The following is a 27,100-nucleotide window of genomic DNA, read 5'->3' as shown; positions in this document are numbered from 1 at the left end:
CGACAAATCCTGTAGCCTATAGGCCTGCACTGTAAAATGAAAAATATAAAAAGGAGAATTTGTCATACTGCTAAAATGACAACTAAACAAAAACAGATACATTGACCTACCTGAAGTGTGTTATTATCCCAATCCAAAAGGAATTGTGTTCTGTCCAGAGCCCAACTGTTTATTGTTGAACATGGCAAGAGACTGAGCCTCCATATAAAGGACAGTAACAAAAAGATAACAAAACAAAAAAAAAATCGACCCAACTCTGTCTTTGATATGAATGCAAAAGAAGATTGACTTTTCGGAGAAAAAAAAGACGAGAATGATAAGGACAGGGAATCTAAGTTGCAAGCTGCCTGGGAAGTGTGAGCTTTGCTGAGGGCAAGGAAGAAGGGAGGCGGGAGACAGCGCGTTTTGGGCGCACACAAGCGGGAAATCTTCTGCATCTCCGCAGATGGATGATTTTTGGTTATTTTTTGTCATGATAGGCTTCCCAGTGCTATATCAACATTAAAGTTTCACGATAAGGGAAAAATAGTAACATCTAATGATAGAGTAAGGCAGTGTAAAAACACACAATTCCAATAAACAAAGTATTTTTTTGCATCGGGATCTTACATACCTGAGTAGCACTCTGATTTACTTAAAAGAAGTATAACATTATACATTTGATAGATACGTCAGTGCATGAGAAGTAATATCATTTTTACGCAGAAAATAAAGAGAAGAGGGTTAGGGTTAGAAACTCCATTTCCCAGAATTCAAACGACGCAGATCGATACGCTGATTGGTCAGCACTTCTGTGTCGTCTACTACTCATACAAACAAACCATTTTATGTGATTATTACACAGCGTGTGTTAATGACAGCCAACAAGGATAACTTTTGTAAACGACACGCTTAGCTTGGCTGTCTCCTTTCACATCGACAATGTTCCCGACCCTGGTTTTGAAAATAACAAAGGTTAGCAAACTACATTCGGTGACGCGAGTAGCGTGTTAAGCTAACGTTGATTAGTGATTAGTCGTGTAACCGTCAGCGACGTTTTAGCTTGTTTGCCCTTAATCTGCTAGTGTTTTAGTGGCTAGATCGACAGAAGGTCAAATTAAGTTGCCGTTCAAACTTCATTTGTAGCTAATGTAGGTAACTTTTTCAAAGTAGCGAGTCAGTTAGCAACCTGTATCTTTCTTTCGATGAGTATCGAATTATTATTGTTATTATTTTTAAACCGTGACGTCATGTCCTAATGTGTTTTTTTACAATAAGAACTGTATGGGGATTGTTTTGGCATTATCGAGTTATTATTATGATGTCTTCGTGTGTAACGTGAAAGGCGTGCTCGTTTCTTGGACGCATGTCCCCATCTCGTGTTTAATTTGGGAATTACTCCCGCCAGACGAGAAGGGTATTCTTACTTCGATGTAACTCATTCATTTAGGTGTGCCCATAATCTAACATTTCTTGTCTCGAAACAGTGAGTCCTCAACATGAATTTCTCTGAGGTCTTCAAACAATCCAACCAACTTTGTAAAGTCTCTCCAGATGGGATATATTTAGTAAGTTTTAATGCGTTGGATTTAATTGTCATTATTTGGAAAGTGAGTTGTTTTTTTAACGATTTGTCTACTGTTTTTTTTGTTTGTTTTGTTTTTTAATTGTTTTTGCAGGCCACCTGCGTGCAGTACAGGTTGGTGGTACGGGATGTGAGCACGCTGCAGATCCTGCATCTCTACACCTGTCTGGACCAGATATCTCACATGGAATGGTCGTCTGACTCTCAGTTCATCTTATGTGCTATGTACAAGAGGGGTCTGGTACAGGTAGGCTGTGAGAAAATGCCAATGATTTTAGTAAAAATAATCATAATCCAAAGGATTTTCATACTGATGTAATTATATTTTGATAGAAATGTGACATTGGCTTCCCTGGTTCTGGTGCGTTTAGTCTGGTTTTAGCATCAGCTGTCAAGAGCGTTCTTTCAAGACAGTTTTTGTCTTCTCAGTCAAGTAGCGGTCATATTTGAAGTATCAATTACACATGAGCAACAATTAGCTTTTAATTAATTCACACCCCATGTTCGTATTCTGTATTTGACACTGAGGGATGAGTACTTAATTGATGTTTGTTCAGTTATTTGGGTGACAAATGTGCCTGCCACAAACATGCCTGAACGTTGCATCTTTTCATAATTATTAAGTGAGTAAAACCAAACTATAAAATAAATCGTAAGCCTAATAGCATAATTACCCAAGTGATTTTTAACTTACTGTCACATATCATATAAAAAAATACACGTGCTTCCTAAAAAAAATTGTTTTCTTTATTTCTCTGTAGATTCTCAGTCATCCAAATAATGGTAATCTGCAAAGGTTGAATGGAGGAAACTGGACTCTTCTTGTTTGTTGAATTTGTTGTTTTTTTCATTTTTTCCCAAAAACTGACTTAAAAATAACTTGGGCAGTTATGCTATTTGGAGAACGAACAGTTTGGTGTGCAAATAGATGATAGTAATTATGCCGTTGCCAACAGTACAATAATGATGAATTACTTCATCTCCAGGGATATATAAAGATGGCTGTCTTGCTGTGTTGATTTTCTGATCAATCACGTACTCTGAATTCAACTTGATAGTGCCACGCTTGAAACATGAACTGTAAAAATTGAAAGTAAAGATATCACGAAAATAAATTTATTTTTTTAGGCAAAGATTTCTAATAAGAAAAAGAAGTGGTGCATTTTATTGTTATTGCACACGACCTTACCTCTGAAGGGGGATCCATCGCCAGTCTTTCATGGTCTCTTGCACAAGTGGTTATTACTCTCGAAACTGAAGTTAAGGAAGAGACAGTATGTGTGTAATGGGTGTCATTAGTGATGATTATCCTGCTGTCCCTCTCCCCCTCTTCCTCCTCAGGTGTGGTCGCTGGACCAGCCGGACTGGCGCTGTAAAATCGACGAGGGCTCAATTGGACTGGTCGCTTCTCGCTGGAGTCCAGACGGACGTCACATTCTCAACACCACCGAGTTCCATGTAAGTGCGAAGTTGGTGTGTGCAAGTGGGTATGCATTCTTGCGCACGCAAGTGTGTTTATGCATATGCTTGTCTGATTTCCACTGTTGCTGGCCCACTAGGAAGGGGGGCCTTAAAAATAGCCAGACACCAGAGCCCTACCACCACATACCCCCCCCCCCCCCCCACCTGCTGCATGTATTCAGCCTGATTTCATAGCTGCAATCCTGTTAGCATCCTGTCATTCATTGCTCTTATTACTCCACGAACATTTTTGCATCATGTAGGTCTGGCATTATCTAAATGTTGGATTATGGAAATGACGCTTGTTTTGTTTGCCAGTGTTTTGTCTGCATGTCTGTCTGGTAGGATTAAATAACAGGGTTGTAGAGGAGCTGTAGAGTGAAGTAGCTTGGACCAGGGAGGTAGCTATTGAAATTACAAGTAGCCCTCAAACTTGTTTCAATCAATGGCTATTAGTGAGCATCAGTGTGTTATGTTTTAACAAAGGCATTTTAAGGGCGTGTACTGAAATGAATTATTAAAAAAAAGCTTCTGCCTCTTTTCAGATGTGAAAATAGGAAATTGTTTTATGCTGTGATACTGACACACTAACAGTGATTCTCAAACTTTTTACACGAAGTACCACCTAAAATCATACAACCCCAATTTCAATGAAGTTGGGACGTTGTGTTAAACATAAATAAAAACGGAATACAATGATTTGCAAATCATTTTCAACCTATATTTAATTTAATATACTACAAAGACAAGATATTTAATGTTCAAACTGATAAACTTTATTGTTTTGAGCAAATAATAATTAACTTAGAATTTTATGGCTGCAACACATTCCAAAAAAGCTGGCACAGGTGGCAAAAAAGACTGAGAAAGTTGAGGAATGCTTATCAAACACCTGTTTGGAACATCCCACAGATGAACACTGCTTATTGGGAACAGGTGAGTGCCATGATTGGGTATAAAAGAAGCTTGTCTGAATTGCTCAGTCATTCACAAGCAAAGATGGGGCGGAGTTCAAAAGCCAGCATCTATGATGGTATGGGGCTGTGTTAGTGTCAATGGCATGGGTAACTTACACATCTGTGAAGGCACCATTAATGCTGAAAGGTACATACAGGTTTTGGAGAAACAAATGCTGCCATCCAAGCAATGTCTTTTTCATGGACGCCCCTGCTTATTTCAGCAAGACAATGCCAAACCACATTCTGCACGTGTTACAACAGCGTGGCTTTGTAGTAAAAGAGTGCGGGTACTAGACTGGCCTGCCTGCAGTCCAGACCTGTCTCCCATTGAAAATGTGTGGCACATTATGAAGCGTAAAATACAACAACGGAGACCCCGGACTGTTGAACAGCTGAAGCTGTACATCAAGCAAGAACGGGAAAGAATTCCACCTACAAAGCTTCAACAATTAGTGTCCTCAGTTCCCAAACGTTTATTGAATGTTGTTAAAAGAAAAGGTGATGTAACACAGTGGTAAACATGACCGTGTCCCAGCTTTTTTGGAACGTGTTACAGCCATAAAATTAATAAAAGGTTAATGATTATTTGCTAAAAACAATAAAGTTTATCAGTTTGAACATTAAATGTCTTTTTAGTGTATTCAATTAAATATAGGTTGAACGTGATTTGCAAATCATTATATTCTTTATTTATGTTTAACACAATGTCCCAACTTCTTTGGAATTGGGGCTGTACTTAGCTCACATTAAAAACAATGTAGTAAGTATAAGTGTAGTAGGCCCAACTGTACAGTTATTCCTATGCAGCGGTTCCTTGAGATACGAGTGATCTACTTTATTTTTTTGTGGTATGAGGTGTCGTTCGGCTGATTGTTCTTTTTTTAATTTATTTTTTTGCTTTGACGTACGAGCAAAAATTTGATACTAGTGCTGTATAGTGGTATTGAACTCAACTCAACAACAAGCAACAGTTTGGCAGATGGTGAACAATTCTTCAAAAAAGAGGTTTCAAATTATTTATTGCCATTCCATATCAGAATCAGAATGCAAAAAACCATAGGCGGGCTACCGAATAGCATTGGTCTTGTGGCATAACCCTAAAATCAACGGTTATTAAACAAAAACAGTGGGAAAAACATAGACAGATACGATACCAACAGTCATATTCTATGCCAGCTGACTCTGGGCGAGAGGCAGGGTACACCCTGAACTAGTCGTCATCCAATCGCAGGGCACATATAAACAAACAACCATTCACACTCACATTCACACATATGGGCAATTTAGAGTCTTCAATTAACCTGCCATGCATGTTTTTGGAATGTGGGAGGAAACCGGAGTACCTAGAGAAAACACAGGCAGGCACAGATCGGGCATGGATTCGTTTGCGTACCACTAGAAGGAGACCGCATACCACCAGTATTACTTGGACGACACTTGGAGAATCATTTCACAAACGCTTCTAGCGAGCTACCAAAGTCTACATAATAATTCCAGAGACACAACAGTTTTGCCCTGAAATTTGATAAAGTCAAGCTACAGCTAAGTTTGCTAACCAACAATGAAGGTGCCAAAAATGATTACCATTCCAACCTGTGTCTCCTGACGGTTGTTTCGTGTTCACTCCATAGTAGTCACATGTTTTGTGAATGATGAGATCTTATACTGGAGCTGCTCACTTCGGTTTGTGTGGCATAGGAAGAAGACCTGACTCTGGGAATCACTTGACAGGTGTCATGGGCCGAAACACAACTGTCTCTGGAGCGCTAAAGAGTGCAAGGGGTACATGTGTCTGTGGCATGTCTGCTTCGTGTCTGTCTGGATCTTACAACTGTGAAATAATAAGAACAAGATGGACGATTAAAAAAAACAACAACAAAAAAACATTCTGCAGCAAATAGAAACTGGATGTATACACTGTAGATTGCTATTTTTCTTTGGAAAATGCTGTACGGTCTTATGAATACCATATTTCCTCAAATAGAAGTGCAAGTGTGTTTCCTCAATGGCAGTGAGTATTGGGTGTTTATTTGAAGGAAGTGCACTTGTATAGCTGATGATCTGGCATTAACTACACACTTGTGGCGGTAACACTAATCAAATGAGAGTGTAGCCTATTGAACTGGGCCATGTAAAGTGAACCAAACTGGACCACTATAGTGAGTTTGATTGCAGCTACTTCGTCACACACCTGTCATTTTTTTCCTGAGAGGAAAAAAGAGGGTACATCTGGGGAGAGGCAGTTAATTGGGCAATGCGCACTGTGACTTACAGTATTGGGACAAGGTGTCTTTTAGAGCAGAAGCCAATATTAGAAGATATACGCTGCATACTTCATTAGATGAATGCAAGTCCAGTGAATTATTTTAAAAAAAGTTTTTCCAAATTGAAGCAGAAATCTGTTACATTAAAATATTTCTTGCCCTCTGCACAGACGTTTACTCATGCCCCGTCTGCCAGTCCTATCACTGGCCAGTATGGACAGTAATAGTATAGTAACAGACTGATTATTGACTTTTTACAGAGCATAATTTTGTCACTGATGTTGGAAATGAATTTAACGGTGTCCAAATGGCACTTGCCTACTACCTTGACAACGGGCCCGCTGAACTTACCTTCACCCCAAAGCAAGGTTTCATTCAGGCTGTGCCAGATGGGTGTTCGTGTCAGGCTTGAGTTTCAGCGCCACTCATAAACAGCCTGCTATAATAACTTGTTTAGGGACAGCTGCCTGTGGTGTGAATCGTGCCTCTGTATGCGTTTGTCTGTCTGACTATGTGACGGTAAATCTCTTAGCCGCGTGTGTGTTTTACCTGGCTGTCTTTTCATTTCCATTGCAGCAATGCTCATACGTTTACATATCCTGGTAGAATTTGTGAAATCCTGTCAATTCTTATGTAAGAATATGAAGACTGAACTGAGACCATGTAATAATTTATTGCTATGTTTTGTTTCTATTCTGAAATGCTTTATAGTTTAATTTCAGTCCCATTAGAAATAAAACATAGGTTTGCCCGACCACTTATGTTTTCCTTAAAGAATGGTACACATCTTACAAATTCTGCCAGGGTATGTAAGCACAACTGCACCTTCCGAGTTTTTTTCTAAGCATATCTTCAGTGTTAGCTCATAACTGCCATTGAGATACTTTAAGCGCTGCTAATCAAGCGAATTGAAACTAAGTCAAAACCTTTCCCTTGAAGGCTTCATTGTTTGAGGAGGTCAGGAAAAAACAGCTTTCAAATATATGATTGCACCTACTTTGAAAAGAGTTAACCATGCTGGACCTGAGCCTGTGTATTACAAGACTGTACAAACATAATCTCGGATTGCATTCTAAACATTTATCTCTGAGTCCTGTAAAATTATCATCATCCATCCCCATGTCCACCTTTACCTGCTGAGGGGTGCCAAACTGCGGCCAATGGTCGTCATAGAGCTTTGCTCGTGTAATTGCTTTTAGATGATTGGGTTTGGATTATCATTCTTAGTACGGCTGGAGCCATGCTAGCCTCTAACGTGGCACGATGCCGTCGGGCTAAAGTGTTGACGTGGACATGATGACAATAAGCTCACGCATACCTTGTGTATATGTTGGCTTGAAAAGGCTCCAGTTCTTTGATAGAATCATGATGCTGTAACAAGAGAAATGGGCTATATTGGTTTGAGAAGGCTTCCTATGTGGAATGCCAACAGTGGAATCCTCTGCTGACGGATCGGACTGTAAGGCAGCAAATACACTTTCCCGTTCTCAGTCACTTGGCCAGGCGCAAATCAATAACTGCTGACATGGTTGATACCATTAAGTCTGCTCTTCTAGTCATCTTCAATAATTCTACCCATGAGTTATTGTACTGTGGAGATATGAGAATATTCCATACATCCTATTTGTTGATTAATTTGTTAAATATGAGCCGGCACGGTGAGCGACTGATTAGCACATCTGCCTCACAGTTCTGGTGACCGGGGTTCAAATCCTGGACCCGCCTGTGTGGAGTTTGCATGTTCTCCCCGTGCTGGGTGGGTTTTCTCCGAGCACTCCGGTTTCCTCCCACATCCCAAAAACATGCGTGGTAGGTTGATTGAGTACTCTAAATTGCCCGTAGGTGTGAATGTGAGTGCGAATGGTTGTTTGTTTGTATGTGCCCTGCGATTGGCTGGCGACCGGTTTAGGGTGTACCCCACCTCCTGCCCGACGATAGCTGGGATAGGCTCCAGCAGCCCGCAAACCCTAGTGAGGATAAGCGGTAAAGAAAATGGATGGATGAATACTGGCTTTGAGGACATTATCTTTACAATATTTCTTTATTTATTACCCTTTTAGCAAACTCTCACAAAATCCCTATTCAAAAACATGGACTATCGCATTAGGACACATCTGTAATTTTGTATGCGGTGGATTCAAGTATGTTTATGTTTGACCAATATTGTTGTTCAGACACAGCACAGTGTCTGAAGGGATGTTCGGGATGTGTGCAGTGAGGTGATATTCGAGGTTTTGCAGAGCTGGATGTCGTCAACAAACAGGGTGGACATTTCAGGCCACTTAGCTGACAGACGCTGTCACAGTTCAAATGTCCGTTTAGATGCTGTGATGAAAGCTCCAAACATTCCCAAATGCAAAATGCATGACTGGTTTATTTGTATTGGCCAGGCTTATATGTTCTTTGCCATGTATATTTCTGAAGGTTTTGTAGGGACTTTTTGTCTATGGTTTAATAATTTCTGATGTTTAATGTCGGGCACGCTCTTATTTCATCTTAATATTTCTGTAAACTAGGTCACTGATGGTGTAGTGGTACACTCGCCTGACTTTGGTGCAGGCAGCGTGGGTTCAGTTCCCACTCGGTGACGTTGTGAATGTGAGTGCGAATGGTTGTCCGTGTCTATATGTGCCCTGCGACTGACTGGCGACCAGTTCAGGGTGTAGTCCGCCTTTCGCCCGAAGTCAGCTGGGATAGGCTCCAGCGTCCCGCGACCCTAACCAGGATAAGCGGTGTTGAAAATGGATGGATGGATGGATTTCTGTAAACTGATAAATGCCATATGAGCTCCTTGACAAGGCATACTTGATTTTTTTTTCTCAACATTGGGCTGGAAATAATATTAATTATGGCATTTTGCATGTGTAGAAATGTCTTTTACTGGCTAAGATGAACCACAGTTGTTAATGTTCTCCTCGCTGTGGTGTCTTGACAGCTGAGAATCACTGTGTGGTCCCTGTGCACCAAAGCTGTGTCTTACATCAAGAATCCCAAACCTTGTCTCAAGGGTGAGTATAAGAATAATTTTGTTCTAATGAATTGCTTATGGTTGTTGAGAGTCTATGTATTACCATAAGCAGCTGAGGACAGGTTCAGCAGCAAGTCCATGAATCACGTGCTGTTCTTTACCTTGTGGCCATTCCCGGGCAATGTATACAAACTGTACTTGTCGCTGCAGACACCTGTGCCCCTTTCAGTAAATGGGGCATGCTTTTCTTTACAGGCCTTTCAGCAGCTCGGGTAAAAATGATTGTCTGTGACTGTCTCCGGTCGTTCCCTTGCATCCCTTCAACTGCCATAAATAAGTCCGTGATACTCCACTCTTATGTGTTGCAACACCTGAGAAAGTACATTGGAAGTCACCCATTAAATTTTCATCAAGTAAAACTTTGTCGCATTCCTGCTTGTGGCTATTTTTCTTTTTGTTCCTTTTTTAAAATGTTTTTTTATTTTTAACCGGCTACGGAATTATAGTTTTGTCCCACTTTTACCCGTAGGTATTGATTTCAGCAGAGATGGCTGCTACATGGCCTTGGCTGAACGTCGTGACTGCAAAGACTATGTTTGTGTATTTGTGTGCGATGACTGGCACTTGCTCAGGGTAAGTAGAAGAGTTGTTTTCATCGCCTTTTCCTCCATTTAACAAGTTAATCTGAGCTGTAACATGAACTGATATCCTGTAGTCTAAACTTTTCCAACAGGGGTTTCGGTTCTATTTTAATGATTAGCATTATGTGTAAGTTATTAGCTTTCTCAGTCCGTATTGCTGTCTTGATTGTTTAAGTATCTTATGTAGTGATAATAAGTTTCTTTTACAGCATTTTGAGACTGAGACGCAGGACCTCGCAGGGTTAGAGTGGTCTCCCAACGGCTGCGTCCTGGCTGTGTGGGACAGCTGTCTGGAGGTAAAGTCCTCAATGCCTTAACACTTAGCAAGGTCGCTCTTTTGCTAAGCTCATGCAAATAATATGATAGTCATAGTGTAAAATTATAGTACAAAAAAAGTTAAGGATTTTTTTTTTGTTCTTGTTCATACCCTCAATTTGATGTCGATGACTTTATTTTTATTTTTTTGCTTTTTGTGTATACAGTTAACCCCGCTATTCGTGGGGAATGGGTTCAGAGCCCTGCCGCGACTAGTGAAAATCCGCTAATCATGGACTCTATGCACGCAGCACTTCTACATTGGGTGTAAGGTGGCAAGTTAACTTCTGATCAGCATGAAAATGCATAGTGACAACATGAGAAAAGTGTTAAAATTCAAAACCAGGTTGACAGTGAACATAATGGCATACCGCAGTGTTGGCTGGAGGAGCTATCATCTCGTCATTGAAAAGTAAAAACCTTTGATGAGATTTCGAACTAAAGAAGTCCTCGCGCTGAACTATTGACAATATCTATTACACAAAGGTTATCACACCTTTAACGACAGGCCCTATTGTGGTTAAATGGCATCCCAGTAGCTTGTAACATATTGACAGCTGAAACTGTTTTATCAGCTGACCTCTCCACCGAAAATGCTTCATGGTTTGTTGTGCATGTGGTACACTGACTCCCACAAAAAGGTTTGTAATTGCCTATAGATGCCGCAAGAAAGTAGCAAAGCACCTTTTGTTACATAAGATAAAGATATGGCCTGACTGAATGAAACTCCTCCCCTCAGTTCAACATAAGTGCTTGGCACCAAGATGCTGCCGAAGCAATATTTTTATACAAGACATGGCTTTGGCCTCATCACAAAAACAGTGAACAGGTGAGTTTTTCAGTGAATAATGGAGGATAGGTCCTCCCCAAATATCTGTAAATAATTCACAACTGCTAAGCTGCAAATATGCAGGTGTTCACTGTACTACCATGTGTTTACACTGTACTGTATAATCTCTTTAGTTCCTCCGTTTCTGTTCTTGTAAATAGCTTGATCCGGTATAAGCGGAAGGTCACGTGACCAAACCCTGAAAACGGGAAAGCTGACTTCTTGTGTATGGCACGCTAATGAGCATGACTATGGATTGTTTGTTTGGAGTTGAACTTGTTTAAAAAAAAAAATAAAAAAAATAATTCTTTATGGCTGGTGTCTTCTGGCAAAAGTTACATATATATATACTGTATATCATTCATTCATTTATACAAATATGATACGATATATGTAGACACGAACAAAGCTTAAACATCAATGATTTTAATCTTTAGTTGCTCTGTGGTGACATGTTTAAAAAAAAACCAAAAAAAAAACCTAGATGTTTAAAGTTCCTACGATTGCTTTGATCTGGTCTCCTTCACCATTTACTGAAGAAACTCAAGCGCTTTGACCCGTTTTGCCGTAGGTTGTGCAAACAGGTGCTGGTCATATAATTAGAATATCATGAAAAAGTTGGTTTATTTCAGTAATTCCTTTCAAAAAGTGAAACTTGTATATTATTCATTACACACAATGTCAAATGTTTCTTTTAATTTTGATTATAACTGACAACTAATAAAAATCCAAAATTCAGTAACTCAGAAAATTAGAATATTACTTAAGACCGATAGAAAAAAAATATTTCTAGAAATGTTGGCCAACTGAAAAGTATGAACATGAAAAGTATGAGCATGTACAGCACTCAATAGTTAGTTGGGGCTCTTTTTGCCTGAATTACTGCAGCAATGCGGCGTGGCATGGAGTCGATCACTCTGTGGCACTGCTCAGGGGTTATAAGACCCCAGGTTGTGTGCAGGTGCCAAGGCCTGTTTGAAAATGGAATCTGCATCTCCATAAAGTTGGTCAGCAGCAGGAAGTAAGAAATGCTTTAAAACTTCCTGGTAGACAGCTGCGTTGACCTTGGATCTAAGGAAACACAGTGGACCAACACCAGGACATCATGACACCCCAAAGCATCACTGACTGTGGAAACTTTATACTCGACCTCAGACAACGTGGATTATGTGCCTCTCCTCTCTTCCTCCAGACTCTGGGACCTTGATTTTCAATGGACATGCAAAATTTACTTTCATCAGAGAACATACCTTTGGACCACTCAGTAGCAATCCAGTCCTTTTTGTCTTTAGCCCAGGCGAGACACTTCTGACGCTGCCTCTTGTTCAAGAGTGGCTTGACACAAGGAATGCGACAGCTGAAACCCATGTCTTGCATACGTCTGTGCGTGGTGGTTCTTGAAGCACTGACTCCAGCTGCAGTCCACTCTTTGTGAATCTCCCCCACATTTTAGAATTGGTTTTGTTTCACAAACCACTCCAGGGTGCGGTTATCCCTATTGCTTGAACACTTTTTTTCTACCACATCTTTTCCTCCCCTTCGCCTCTCTATTAATGTGCTTGGACATAGAGCTCTGTGAATAGCCAGCCTTTTTACCAATGACCTTATGTGTCTTTTGTGCCGTCTTGTGCAAGGTGTCAATATTAAAATTTATTGAGATACTCAATTTGGGGTTTTCATTAGTTGTCAGTTATAATATCAACATTAAAAGAAATAAACACTTGAAATACATTTACATTTTACAAGTTTCACTTTTTGAATGGAATTACTGAAATAAATACACTTTTTCATGATATTGTAATTATATGACCAGCACCTATGTACCGGATTCTTGAGAGGAACACATGTAAAGGTTGAACTTAACCTTCCAATAATGTTGGAAGCACATTGCTTCACGTGCATGTCCTCTTGGCAGTACAAGGTGTTGCTGTATTCTCTGGATGGCCGGTTACTGTCAACCTACAGCGCCTATGAGTGGTTGCTGGGTGTCAAATGTGTGGCCTGGAGCCCCAGCAGTCAATTCCTGGCCATTGGCAGCTATGATGAAAAAGTAGGGACACACGTAGAAAATCACACTTTCGAGTGATCCTGTAAAGATGTCTTCGTGTTTATTTCTACCACAAGATTGTATAAATGTGCGTACTATTGTCAGTGACTGTTAATGCAACGCAGGTACGTGTCCTTAACCACATAACATGGAGGAAGATTGCACAGTTTGAACATCCAGCTAACCATCAACAACACTAAAGTTGTAAGTATTCTTTTGCCATCTCAGTTATACCATAATGCCATGGACCTTAATAATAACCAAAGCCACTTGTTCTGTTGCTAGGTTGTGTATAGGGAAGTGGAGAAAAAGTCAGCTGCTGGCAATGAAGAACTCTCGCTAGACAACATAAGAATGGGCTCAACACTATTAAGCAGTCAGAGCAAATGTATGTCAATGTTTGCGTTGTATTGAAAAAAAAACAACAACAACTGTATATTACTCATTTGGCTACAGCAACTTCTAGGGTTAAGTAAAAGCCATTCTCCACTGTAATCACCAGCTTTCTTCTCGTCCCGTCCAGATGAGATCCACCCAACTCCATTTCAAATGCCTGTGGTCAGACCAGACCCAGACAGAGCAAACCCCAAGATTGGTGTGTCTACTTTGGCCTTCAGCTCAGACAGTCGCTACTTAGCCACCAAAAATGGTCAGGCATCATGTGCTCCTCATGTTGACCACTATGTATTTGATTACCAGCACTAATCATTTTGCAGCCCAGAGAACACTTTCAAGATGCTTGTGGATCTGCACTTCTTGACCGCAGATAACATGGCCAGTGTCATCTGGGTGTGGGACGTGCAGAAGATGAGTCTTGAGGCTGTGCTGGAGCAGACATCACCCGTGCGTTGCTTCCAATGGGACCCAAGACGCTCGCGGCTGGCGATATGTACTGGCAACACCAAAGTTTATCTGTGGACCCCGGCAGGATGCATTTCCGTCCAAGTCCCCGGGGATGGTAACATGATTACTGATTGGATGTTGTCAGATTAAAATAATAATAATTTTAAAAAAAGCTCCAGCTGCTGCTGGCACTATTTAATTCCCTCAAATTATGAGTGCAAATGCTAAGAAATTATATTGTTCATGTTCACGAATACCAATGGACTATTGTCTGGTTATTACATCACAATTCATCATAACGAGAGCATAGGTGACAACCGAACAATTTAAATGGATGCGAAGGTACAGTACAGCACTTCCACAATGCATCTACATGGATCTGAATATACTACAGCTCAGAATCATAGGAAGTGTAGAAATGCTGTCAACAACTTGATAGTCCACACAAAGTAATGATCTGAAGACTATTTAACACAGTACATCACTACATATCATTGCAATCCCAGTATGGGGCTGTGAGCAAGATAATGAAGTACTCTGACCAATCTGATAGATGCTTAGTAAGTCATGTGATCTTCCAGCAATGCATTACTGCTTGCTTTTCTGTCCATGATTTCACCCTTTTATTTTGAGGAAAAAAAGTCCCAATATTTAGGATGTGTTGGTGTTTGTGGCCAAAAAAGGGAACAACAGCGCAACTTCCACAAACATTGTGACAAAGGACAACAAAAGCGTTCTAGTGTCAAACCAAGTTCTAATTTCCTCAGATGATACTTCTACAGCTGTCTGTGTCTGTCTCCTTCCAGGTGGTTTCCAGGTCCAGTCGCTGACCTGGCACTGCCACGGAGATCCTCTCATTCTGCTCGGGAAGGAGCAGCTGTGTTTGTGCTACACGAACACTGGCACTGAGGACAAGTGATGCGAGCACGCACATAATTGGAATACACTTCCCCAATAAACTGATGTCATACTGAGCATTTTGGAAAACCTGACATTCCTTTTTTGAGGGTGGGGGGGAGACTCTTAGGCTCAGAGATTTAACTTGCCTTGTATTTCTTAGCATTTGTACTTTACTATGACATTTTGTAAATTTTGAATAAAATTTGACAATTTGGTGTGTGTTTCATTGGTAAATATCTGCCATTTCATTTTAAAACCAATGTGAGAGGTGGATGACAGTTGTTTTGGCATATACTTTACAGTACCATAAAAAAACCCATCACAGGAGTTGGAGATCTTAGTCATATATTCCTCTGGAGAAAAAAAAAAATGTATACAAAATTCACCATATTCAAGCAAGTAGACATTTTTAGTGAGAGATCACATATATGTGCAGATTGTGTGCAAATGAAAGCATGTTTCTATGAATTTTAAGTGGGGCAAAGTATTTTAAGAATGAAAACAGCTAAAAGTGATTCCTACAGACAGAAGTTAAAAAAAAAAAAAAAAAGGCACAGAACTTCCACCAGGGTTTTACATGTTGGTTATGTTGCAAAATCTCTCTCTCTCTCTCTCTCTCTCTCTATATATATATATATATATTATTTTTTTTTTAAATGGAAAAAAGGTTCAGGATAGAACTGCCTTATATATTTTTATTTTCCTTCTATTGCCTATGGATTGTTCCACCCCCCCCAAATACCGGTAAACTGACATGCAGCAGGTCACATTGACCCATGAACATTTTTTATGTACCCACAAAACAAAAGTTAAAACAAAGAACAGAAAACAAACGCAGCAGCATGGTTAAACATTTGTCACCAGCAAATTATAAATGGGTGATCCAGTTACTGTAAAGTTTCATCCAGGTCTAGAATTCCATCTGAATCCAAAGAAAGCATTTAGGTCTTTCACAACAGATTCCAACACTACTGAGATTTGACAGAGATACAGTACATGTGTAACTTCATAATATTTTCCATATTAAGAGATAGCTGGGATAGGCTCTAGCACGCCTGTGACCCTAGTGAGGATAAGCGGAACGGAAGATGAATGAATGAAAGTAAAAATGTCTGCCAAATGTGTAATCACATCAGAATACCGACTTTGGTAACACAACTGGGTAATACAACTTTGGTAACATCCCTGGACAAGTGGGATGATAAAACAACAGTTTTTGCTATAATAAAACTCATGTTACCACAGCTCTCATATGTAGATATATTGTTATTGTTATATTGTGTTGTTGCTGCAAATGTAAACAGCGTCGCCAACATTGGCCCAAAAGAGAGAAAAGACACATCGGCTCATTTATTGTTTCCAGTATGAATAATAATAATTATTACTATACTTATACTATACTTTATTATACTTATTTTCCACAGTTAACAAGCCAAGTTGTTTAGAAAGACAGCACAACATGATCAATTTCCATATTAGCAAGGATTATTCCATTTAGTCATGTGACTTCACATACAACTATAGTTCCCACTCAAGGAAATTGTACAGTGGCCACATGACCGCTTCATTCTCTTGAACATACTCATCAGTGCAGACACAAAACCATCTCCACATCTTTGGCAATTAAATGCCACTTTTAACAGTTAATGCTTCAATAAGTTGCAAAAGACTGCAACACACCCAGTTTTGGACAAATACAGAATATAAGAAAAAAGGCAGATGTAAATGCTGTCATTTTTCTTTTCAACTTTTGTTTAGGGGCCCATGCAAGTATGGCGGCTCTTGAACAAAAGGGATTAATTGGGTTGCTAAAAACAAATCAGTAGACAGTCCATGCAAGTCACCCCTTTTACTTTTATCTCTGTGCTGGACACAAAAGACAAACAAGGCTGCTGTCCTGTTTGTGGAGATGCTGTCTCTAAAAACCAATCTTGCCACGGGTCATGGAATAGCCCAATTTAGCCTCATTGTTGATGAAGGACATTATGCCCAGGTAGGTTTCAATGAGGAGGGGTCTCTCCAGGATCAGGACTCCGTTGGCCCGACTAGGGTTGGGGTGCTCCTTGTGGGCTTTCTTCACCGCCTGCACCAGCTGGGTCCGAAAGTTGTCCAGCTGTACAAGTACATACAGTGGGTACGGAAAGTATTGACCCCCTTAAAAGTTTCACTTTTTTTTATATTGCAGCCGTTTTCGAAAATCATTTTAGTTCATTTCTTTCCACATTAATGGACACACAGCACCCCATATTGACAGAAAAACAAACTGAATTGTTGAAATATTTGCAGATTTATTTAAAAAGAAAAACGGAAATATCACACAGCCAAAGTATTCAGACCCTTTGCTCAGTATTTAGGAGAAGCACCCTTTTGATCGAATACAGCCATGAGTCTTTTTGGGAATGATGCAGGTTCTTCACACCTGGATTTCGGGATCATCTGCCATTCCTCCTTGCAGATCCTCTCCAGTTCTGACAGGTTGGATGGTGAACGTTGGTGGGCAGCCATTTTCAGGTCTTTCCAGAGATGCTCAATTGGATTTAAGTCAGGGCTCTGTCTGGGCCATTCAAAAACAGTCACGGAGTTGTTCTGAAGCCACTCCTTCGGTATTTTCGCTGTGTGCTTAGGGTCCTTGTCTTTTTTGAAGAACCCAAAAGACAGCCGGCTCTAGGAAGGGTTCTGATCGTCCCAAACGTCTTCCAGGATTATGGAGGCTACTGTGCTCTTAGGAACCTTAAGTGCAGCAGAATTTTTTTTGTAACCTTGGCCAGATCTGTGCCTTTCCACAATTCTGTCTCTGAGCTCTTCAGGCAGTTCCTTTGACCTCATGATTCTCATTTGCTCTGACATGCACTGTGAGCTGTAATGTCTTGTATAGACAGGGGTGTGGCTTTCCTAATCAAGTCCAATCAGTATAATCAAACACAGCTGGACTCCAATGAAGGTGTAGAACCATCTTAAGGATGACCAGAAGAAATGAACAGCACCCGAGTTAAATATATGAGTGCCACAGCAAAGGGTCTGAATACTTATGGCTGTGTGATATTTCAGTTTTTCTTTTTTAATAAATCAGCAAAAATGTCAACTATTACGTTTTTTTCTGTCAATATGGGGTGCTGTGTGTACATTAATGAGGAAAAAAATGAACTTAATTTATTTTAACAAATGGCTGCAATATAACAAAGAGTGAAAAATTTAAGGGGGTCTGAAAACTTTCCATACCCACTGTAAGAGGTAAGGTAAATATTTAAAAAAAAACTTGAAACATGAATAGCACAAAAAAATAAACAAACACTCGAAACGCGAATAGCAAAAGAACAAGTTTTGAATTGTCTATATTAATAGTTTAAGCCATACCTATACCACAAACTATGATCCAAAATCGGTTGTGCAATTGTTTGTCTTCTCTATTGCAAGAGTATGGCTTTTGTTATCCATGACAACCAGGGCAGCACGACTGGGTTGAAGCAAGGCTAGCGTCTACTACTAACCCAAAGTTTGGACAAAAAAAAAAGTGGGCTCCGTTGAGACAGCGAAAGCATAAATAACATTCTCCCTCTTGGAGGTAGCGTTTTATCACCAAGCTGCCGAATCTGTGCATGTGGCCCATGCAGTGGACATAACACCAAACACTTATAATTCTTCCGATGCTTGTGTAACAATTCATAATAAAATATCGCTATAATCATTGACTGTACAGTAAATAAAGGTTTTAAGATGGTGCTCCGGACACTGGAATGAATTATTCCAAATACAATCCGCTATATGCGGAATGTCACCTGACCAAACCTGGAAAACTGGATAGCTGACTTCCTTTGTATGCAATGACTAACGTGCAAAACAACAGATTGATGATATGATGTTATGAACCCAAACTTGGTGGAGAAACTATGGCTGGTGTCTTGGGAGAAAAGTTAAATACATGTAGTGTATATCATTTATTTATATGAATGATATATGTAAACATGAACGAAGTCGAAACACCGGCCAGTGTCATCTTTGTTGGTTCTATGGTGATACCTAAGAAAATACATTGTAGACATTTAAAGATCCTACAGGTGCTATGCCCTGCGCAGTGCCCTGAGATTGCCCGATCTCGTCCAATCTCGGAAGCCAAGCAGGTCCTGGTTAGTACTTGGATGCGACACCACCAAGGAATACCAGGTGCTGGGGTTGGGCAGTAGGCCAATCACCTGCTCCTGTGAAAAAACTACGGACTCTAGAAAACACAATTGCGGCCCATGTGAGAGCTGAGAGCTCTAACTAACAGGTGCTATGTCACAGTCCCCATCGCCAACCACCCAACCGAAGATGAAGTGCTTCGACCTGTTCTGTCAAATGTGGAAGTAGGTTGCAGCTATACCGGATTGATCTCAACAGAAAATTGGTCAACTTTCAAAACAGAATGTCCATACCAAATTCAGCGTCATGAATGGATAGTTGTCGAACTTTAAGGTACCACTGTATCTCATGACCAGAGTGGGACTCCTGGATGCATGTTAAACCTAGTCCAAAGGGATTACCTGGCAGAGGGAGGCCACCTTCTCGTCTGCGTGAGCCATAGGGTGCTCAGTGAAGGTGGCGTAGGGCATATCTGTGGACCACGGGTTCCAGCGGTTCAAGAAGGAGGCCTGGGGACGCTTGTCCCACTGGACACGAACCCCGACACCCTCTCTCCTATAAGAACAGACAGCAGCATCTGAGAAGTAGTGCAAACATGTTACACTGTAATTGTGTTCACCTATCATTCTGTAAATACCCTATATTACCAAAATCATTCCCTCACCTGCTTTGACTCAGATATGAATTTGAATGGCATCCCATTCTTAATTCTAAGGGTTTCATATGACATCGGTCCAACATCTGCAATTTTAACATCTTAAACTCTTCGGGAATTTATGACTATTTCTCCAGAAGAGCATTTGTGATGTTGGACGAGAAGGCCTAGCTCCCAGTCTTCCGCTCTAATTCATTCAAAAGTGTTCTATCGGGTGGAGGTGAGGATTGTGCAGGCCAGTCAAGTTCATCCACATCAAACTATCTCATCCGTGTCTTTAGCAACCATGATTTGCGCACTGATGAACGGTCATGTTGGAACAGGAAGGGGCCATCTACAAATTGTTCTTACAAAGTTGGAAATGTCCAAAATATTAGCCCCTGAGCTCCGGTGAAAGGAACTCTGAAGGCTTTAGCATACCAAGAGCTTTTGGACAGAAAAACAATTTGGGGATTACCCCTTCCTGTTCCAACATGTCTGTGCACCAGTGCACAAAGCAAGGTCTATAAAGACCTGGATGAGGGAATTTGGTATGGATGAACTTGACTGACCTGCACAGAGTCCTGCCCTCAACCCAATAGAACACCTTTGGGTTGATTTCGAGTGGACAGTGAGCCAGGCCTTCTCGTCCAACATCAGTGTGTGACCTCAGATATATGCTCCTGGAAGAATGGGCCAAAATTCCCATAAAGTCACTTCTAAACCTTGTTGAAAGCCTTGCAACAAGAGTTGAAGCTGTTATAGCTGCAAAGGGTAGACCAACATCATATTAAACAATATGGATTTAGAATAGGAAATTACTTAAAATCATATGTGAGTCATGGTAGGTGAGCGAATACTTTGGGCAAGAGTATAAAGTGATCACCATAAGAAATGTTACCCTCTCTCTAATAGACCTAATGCTCCAATTAGTTATAGGGTCTACTGCAGACAAATAAATACCTCCCTCAAATAGAGTGCCCGTTTTTTTCCCCCATCGGGAAAAGAAAACAGTTGTTACCCTGAGTTCCCTGCAGTTTTAAAGATCGTCTGATATCAATCGTAAAGTGGAGTCGATTTTTTTAATGACAACTAACGTTTCAGTAGACGCTGACGTGATCGATGAGCAATGTCGTTGTAGATAAGTCAGCCTTGTTTTTTTTTTTTTTAGATTTCTCCCCAATTCTCCACAGCTACCTATTTATTTTGTTTTAACCTCCACTTTGACTCGATGGAAATTGTAATACACCGTGAACATTCTTTAATATTATTCCTTAAATGCGCAGAGTTAAAAGTCCACTTCAATAATAGACAATAGTAGCGTTCAAATATACAATATATAGTTGTTTTACAGGCAGAAGTTCCTTGAAAATGTAATACTGTACAATGTACATTTTTTAAAATCATACAGTGGTACATTGACTTGACATTGACTGCCGCTCAAATGAAGTGGAAAAAAAAATCGAGCACCACATTCGCCGATGTACTTTCAATTCTATTCATTGAACAAACGTGACATTGACTAACAGTAAAACACACAAATACAAAATGAGAGCACTCGCAAGCTCTAGTTAGTCCAAAACTCCCGCCCACATGCTTATACGTCGACAAGCTAAGTTCCTGATGTCTAGGCTACACACACATACCTCACTACAACTATTGCTCAGACTTTCAGCTTGTCCCAATGTACAGTAATTACTCGTTATGAAACCAGCTCATTTCTTTACATTCGCTTTAACAATACAGTCTTCATTAAAAATGTCCTTTTTTATTTTTATTTTTTATTTTATTTATTTGTTAAATGGGGGATGGAATGGATGAAAGGTATTTCGAAAGGAAAACTTGATATATACGAAAAAACTGAGAGACAAGTTTGGTCACGGAACGAAACTTGCAAGTCAAGGTACAACTATATGTTGTTTAAAAGCTTAAATTGGCATAATATTCTGCAGCAATTGTAGCAAAACAACTCTAATCACGATCCATACTGGTAGGATTCAAAAGTTCAAATGTACGTACTTGTTCAGGGATTTGGGCGGGAACTCAAACTCGCCCACTGAGATGGTGTCGACGGCGTTGAGCGAGATTCTGACGACCTGCTGACACAGCAAGTTGATGAAGTCGTACTTGCACACCAGCAAGGACCTGCACATGTAAATCAAATCAACTTTTGTTAAAAAAATAAAAATATATATTAACAGAATACAATGATTTGCAAATCATCTTCAACCTATATTTAATTGAATACACTACAAAGACAATATATTTAATGTTCAAACTGATCAGCTTTATTGTTTTTAGCAAATAATCATTAACTTAGAATTTTATGGCTGCAACACTTTCCAAAAAAGCTAGGACAGGGTCTTGTTTACCACTGTGTTACATCACCTTTTCTTTTAACAACATTCAATAAACGTTTGGGAACTGAGGACACTAATTGTTGAAGCTGTGTAGGTGGAATTCTTTCCCATTCTTGCTTGATGTACATCTTCAGCGGTTCAACAGTCCGGGGTCTCCGTTGTCGTATTTTACGCTTTATAATGCGCCCCACATTTTCAAATGGGAGACAGGTCTAGACTGCAGACAGGCCAGTCTAGTACTAGTCTTTTACTACGAAGCCACGCTGTTGTAACACGTGCAGAATGTGGTTTGGCATTGTCTTACTGAAATAAGCAGGGGCGTCCATGAAAAAGATTGGATGGCAGCATATGTTTCTCCAAAACCTGTATGTACCTTTCAGCATGAATGGTGCCTTCACAGATGTGTAAGTTACCCATGCCATTGGCACTAACACAGCCCCATACCATCACAGATGCTGGCTTTTGAACTTTGCGTCCAAACCAGTCCGGATGGTTCTTTTCCTCTTTGGCCCAGAGGACACGACGCCCACAATTTCCCAAAACAATTTGAAATGTGGACTCGTCGGTCCACAGAACACTTTTCCACTTTGCATCAGTCCATCTTAGATGATCTCGGACCTAGAGAAGCCGGTGGCGTTTCTGGGTGTTGTTGATAAATGGCTATTGGTTTGTATAGTAGAGTTTCAAATTGCACTTACGGATGTAGCGCTGAACTGTGTTTACTGATATTGGTTTTCTGAAGTGTTCCTGAGCCCATGTGGTGATATCCTTCACACATTGATGTCGTTTTTTTATGCAGTGCCGCCTGAGGGGTCGAAGGTCACGGGTGTAAAATGTATGTAAAAACTCACTGACGTGTGTGATTTTTGACTTACCTGTCTGTAATGAGGACAAGTCTCTCCTTTTCGTTATTCCAGTGGTCAATCCTGCATGCATGATTGGCAGCTTAGTTTGACATGATAATGCAACATGTGATATGCTAACAGCTCAATCATTGTCCACAGTGGGTATGGAAAGTATTCAGACCCCCTTAAATTGTTGACTCTTTGTTATAGTGTAGCCATTTGCTAAAATAATTTAAGTTATTCCCCCCCCCATTAATGTACACACAGCCCCCCATATTAACAGGAAAAAAAACGGACCTGTTGAATTTTTTGCAGATTTATTGAAAAAGAAAAACTGAAATATCTCACAGCCATAAGTATTCAGACCCTTTACCTCAGTATTTAGTAGAAGCACCCTTTTGAGTTAATACAGTCATGAGTCTTTTTGGGAATGATGCAACAAGTTTTTTCACACCTGGATTTGGGGATCCTCTGCCATTCCTCCTTGCAGAGCTTCTCCAGTTCTGTCAGGTTGGTTGGTGAACGTTGGTGGACAGGCATTTTCAGGTCTCTCCAGAGATACTCAATAGCGTTTAAGTCAGGGCTCTGGCTAGGCCATTCAAGAACAGTCACAGACTGGTTCTGCAGCCACTCCTTCGTTATTTCAGCGGTGTGCTTAGGGTCATTGTCTTGTTGGAAGGTGAACCTTCGGCCTAGTCTGAGGTCCTGAGCACTCTGGAGAAGGTTTTCGTCCAGGATATGCCTGTACTTTGGCCGTATTAATCTTTCATTCGATTGCAACCAGTCGTCCTGTCCCTGCAGCTGAAAAACACCCCCACAGAATAATGCTGCCACCACCATGGACAGGTGATGAGCAGTGCTTGGTTTTCTCCACACATACCGCTTAGAATTATGGCCGAAAAGTTCTATCTTGGTCTCATTAGACCACAGAATCTTATTTCTCACCATCTTGGAGTCCAGGTGTTTTTTACTTTTTTATTTTAGCAAACTCCACGCGGGAGCTTTCATGTGTCTTGCACTGAGGAGAGGCTTCCGTCGGGGCACTCCGCCATAAAGCTCCAACTGGTGGAGGGCTGCAGTGATGGTTGACTTTCTAGAACTTTCTCCCATCTCCCGACTGCATCTCTGGAGCTCAGCCACAGTGATCTTTGGGTTCTTCTTTACTTCTCTCACCAAGGCTCTTCTCCCCCGATTGCTCAGTTTGGCCGGACGGCCAGCTCTGAGAAGCGTTCTGGTCGTCCCAAACTTCTCCCATTTAAGGATTATGGAGGCCACTGTGCTCTTAGGAACCTTTAGAGGAGCAGAATTTTTTTTTGTAACCTTGGCCAGACCTGTGCCTTGTCACAATTCTCTCTCTGAGCTCTTCAGGCAGTTCCTTTGACCTCATGATTCTCATTTTCTCTGACGTGCACTGTGAGCTGTAAGGTCTTATATAGACAGGTGTGTGGCTGGTGTTGTGTGTACATTGAGGGAAGAACATTAACTTAAATGACTTTAGCAAATGGCTGCAATATAAGAGTGAAAAATTGAAGGGGGTCTGAATAATTTCTGTACCCACTGTACTTGAGTAAAGATGATCTCGCCTCAAATGACTTATTCATTGTGAGATCTGGGCTTGTTTCGTTGAACACAAAGCTATCATTCTGTAGTAGAAATGAGAAGAGGTGGATACAGAGCTTAACTGTGCTTTCTTCCATCTAGTAGAAGAGCATTTACTTGTTCAGCCTGTCACTGTGTGTTGCCTGCGTAGCTAGATGCACAAAGACACACTATTTGGAGTCGATAAAAACTTTTTGGACCAGTGCATTTGGGTAATTTCTCGCTGCACACCTGATGATCTCTCCTGATACAATAATGTGTTGCAGCAGTGTTTGGGAATCCCTTATTTAGTGCAGTGCAGGTGTACATAATGAAGTGGCCAAAGCGTGTCAACCTCATTTTCCCATTCGTCAGTAACTGCATTCATTGGTATTTTATCTGGAAATATTTGACATTTCAGCTCCCCTAGCATGTCACAAATGGCGCTGAGGAGCTATTTATGATGAACATTTATGTTACGTTTATGATAAGAATTAAACTTACTGAGCCAGAAGCCAGACGCTAAGAACCTCTCCATCTTCAGAGGGAAGGGCCACAGTCCGGATGTCGCTGACCGCCTGCTCGATGGTACCTGGCTGACATGAGCATGAAATACATCGCGAGTCAGCCTCATCATCGTTGTTATCATCATCATCATCATCATCACCCGCACACTCCCTCTCCTTCCTGCGGCATCCCCACCGTGTAATTCTGCACATTTTTATTGTTTTGAAGGACTGCCGGCAGGGAAAAAATATTATTATTAAGGTAAATATTGTATAATTATTTACTACTCCAAAACCACAAAACGTTTAGCTAGCTGTTTACATACATTGCTAGGTAAAAAGTGCCATTTCCGTTCCGTCACTTTTGGTGCGTCACCAAGCGCGAAGGGCGGGAATATTACCGGTCGACATGGAATATGAAAGAACAAATACTGAAAAAAGTACAGAAAGGTGTTAGAGGAGGTGATAGGCTTAATCAGCATTTTGTCATCTCCTCTATTAGAGGCTTCACTGAACATGACTTAACAAAAAGGTTATGCCCTACAGTTTTAAGAGCAGTAATGATTGTTACTGTACTGTTACTTCACATCATAATACAAGGATAATAATCAAGCATATTGTTTTCCCCCAGCTACATTTCTGTTATCCTCAGAGTCAGAGGACAGGCAGAGCCCATCCCATCTTGGGCGAGGGTTCACATTGGACTGGTCGCCAGCAAATTACACATAAACAACCATTCCCACCAAAGGACAATTAAGAGTCTTCAACAGACCTAACATGTTTCTCTCTCTCTCTGTGTGTGTGTGTGTGTGAAGTAGCCACAGAGAACATGCTCACAGCCTGGATTCGAAGCCCCAACCTTAGAATAGTGAGACTGATGTGCAAACCACTCTCTACCATGCGCATCTTATACGATTTTAAATAATCATCATCAACACTTTCTCAGCTTGACGAATGCAAGAGTAAAGGACATGGGCGTCGTACCCGGAAGACAAAATAGTCCTTGACTTTGGCTTGCATGGTGGGGTTGTGCACGTGAAAAGGCGTCAGCGTTTGCAGCGGCCCGCAGCAGGCTGCAGTGGCTCCGCGTCCCAGGCTGCGCCCGGCCTCCAGCGGCGTGAAGGCGACCTCCACTCCTTCCTCGGTTTCGACCGGGTGGAGCACCGCGGCTCCGGGACTCTCGGGCTCCACCGTGTCGTTTAGCTGAAGCATGGCGGGCTCGGAGCTCCTCGACGGACGGCACAAGTGGGAAATGTTATTTCGTGGAAGCACGCTCCCCCATTGCGCACCCAAAATAATGTTTTGATTGTGGAAGTGCTTGCTTCACTTCCGCCTTTGAGCGCCCTCTTACGGGGACAGTCGCCTATTGTTGACAGCGCCGCTTGCCCTAATGTGCACTCGCTTCAAGGAAACAGACGCCATTAGCCTGTGTGATTCCAGCATAACACGTGCACACAGTTGCTAATGCGAACAATAATTTGACGCGGTTGAATCACACTACTCACACACTCCCTACTTAAGTACAAATTCAGATACTCGTGTAAAAAAGACTGGTTAAAGTAGAAGTAGTACTGATTCAAATCCTAGACAAAAAGTACACACTCGGTAATGGACTACAAAAGTAAAAAAGTCAAAAGGAATTTTTACTGTCAACTTTGTCTTTGTTGTTACTCATTCACAATACCTATTTTTATTGTCTGTTCCTAAAGTACGAAATGGGGGGGGGGGGGGAAATGTCATGTAGCTCCTTCAGCGGAACCCAATGCAGGAAGAGCCATTAAACCTTTTTGTAAAGTAGACTGAAGGGGTTAGCGGATGATGCAACAGGGTGTAAATAAATGCTTTCATGGCTTGATCTTTTTGCGGTTAAAGAAGAAACAAAATGCAAAATTACCAAACAACTGAAAGAAATACACATTGCCAGTGGGCCCGATCTCTTTTTCTGATTAGAAAAATAATATGTAAATGCCAGAAACTGGCGGGGGGTAACAAAACAGCACAAATAATTCTTCTGGCCATCAACATTAAACAAAGTTCCTAAATAATGCAGTGGGTTGGCAATAGCTTGCTGCTGTCCCTGTTTTTTTTTCACCTTACAAGTTGCCAAGATCTCAATCAATCAATCAAAGTACCATAATAAAGTATTTGAATTGTACTGCCTCCCATCTCCGACAATAATACAATGATGCAGTTAGTAATCATGAATGTCCCCCCCCCCAGCTAAAATGATTACCGTACCTTACCTGTCCTTTCCAGGTCTTACACAA

At 40.9% G+C, this 27,100-nt stretch overlaps 2 protein-coding genes across 3 annotated transcripts; one reads left to right on the top strand and one right to left on the bottom strand.

The window, feature by feature from the left end:
- The first annotated feature begins 805 nt into the window (after window positions 1-805).
- Window positions 806-14,866, top strand: wrap73 (WD repeat containing, antisense to TP73). The gene is given in 14 exon segments (XM_061682118.1): window positions 806-954; window positions 1,467-1,547; window positions 1,659-1,811; window positions 2,906-3,022; window positions 9,184-9,256; window positions 9,746-9,849; window positions 10,067-10,153; window positions 12,917-13,051; window positions 13,174-13,230; window positions 13,232-13,252; window positions 13,334-13,436; window positions 13,572-13,697; window positions 13,815-14,006; window positions 14,698-14,866. Coding segments are annotated over 13 exon segments (1,350 nt in total). The 5' UTR covers window positions 806-954; window positions 1,467-1,478; the 3' UTR covers window positions 14,811-14,866.
- Window positions 14,867-15,155: 289 nt separating this feature from the next.
- Window positions 15,156-26,168, bottom strand: tprg1l (tumor protein p63 regulated 1-like). Of its 2 annotated transcripts, none has more exons than XM_061682131.1 (6): window positions 25,818-26,168; window positions 24,832-24,923; window positions 22,780-22,830; window positions 21,564-21,689; window positions 19,312-19,465; window positions 15,156-16,904 (listed from the first exon to the last, which is right to left on the bottom strand). In XM_061682131.1, the coding sequence occupies exons 1-6, from the start codon at window positions 26,043-26,045 to the stop codon at window positions 16,710-16,712; spliced, it is 846 nt and encodes a 281-aa protein (XP_061538115.1). In that variant the 5' UTR covers window positions 26,046-26,168; the 3' UTR covers window positions 15,156-16,709. The 2 variants fall into 2 exon arrangements, with proteins under 2 accessions (XP_061538115.1, XP_061538124.1); XM_061682140.1 differs by having other exon boundaries at window positions 16,817-18,013.
- Between the last annotated feature and the right edge of the window lie 932 nt (window positions 26,169-27,100).

The sequence above is a fragment of the Phycodurus eques genome, chromosome 1, assembly GCF_024500275.1.
Source record: "Phycodurus eques isolate BA_2022a chromosome 1, UOR_Pequ_1.1, whole genome shotgun sequence".
NCBI classification, from domain to species: Eukaryota; Metazoa; Chordata; class Actinopteri; order Syngnathiformes; family Syngnathidae; genus Phycodurus; species Phycodurus eques.
The sequence above is the reverse complement of the archived record's forward strand: the minus strand, read 5'-3'. Positions and strand labels throughout refer to the sequence as shown.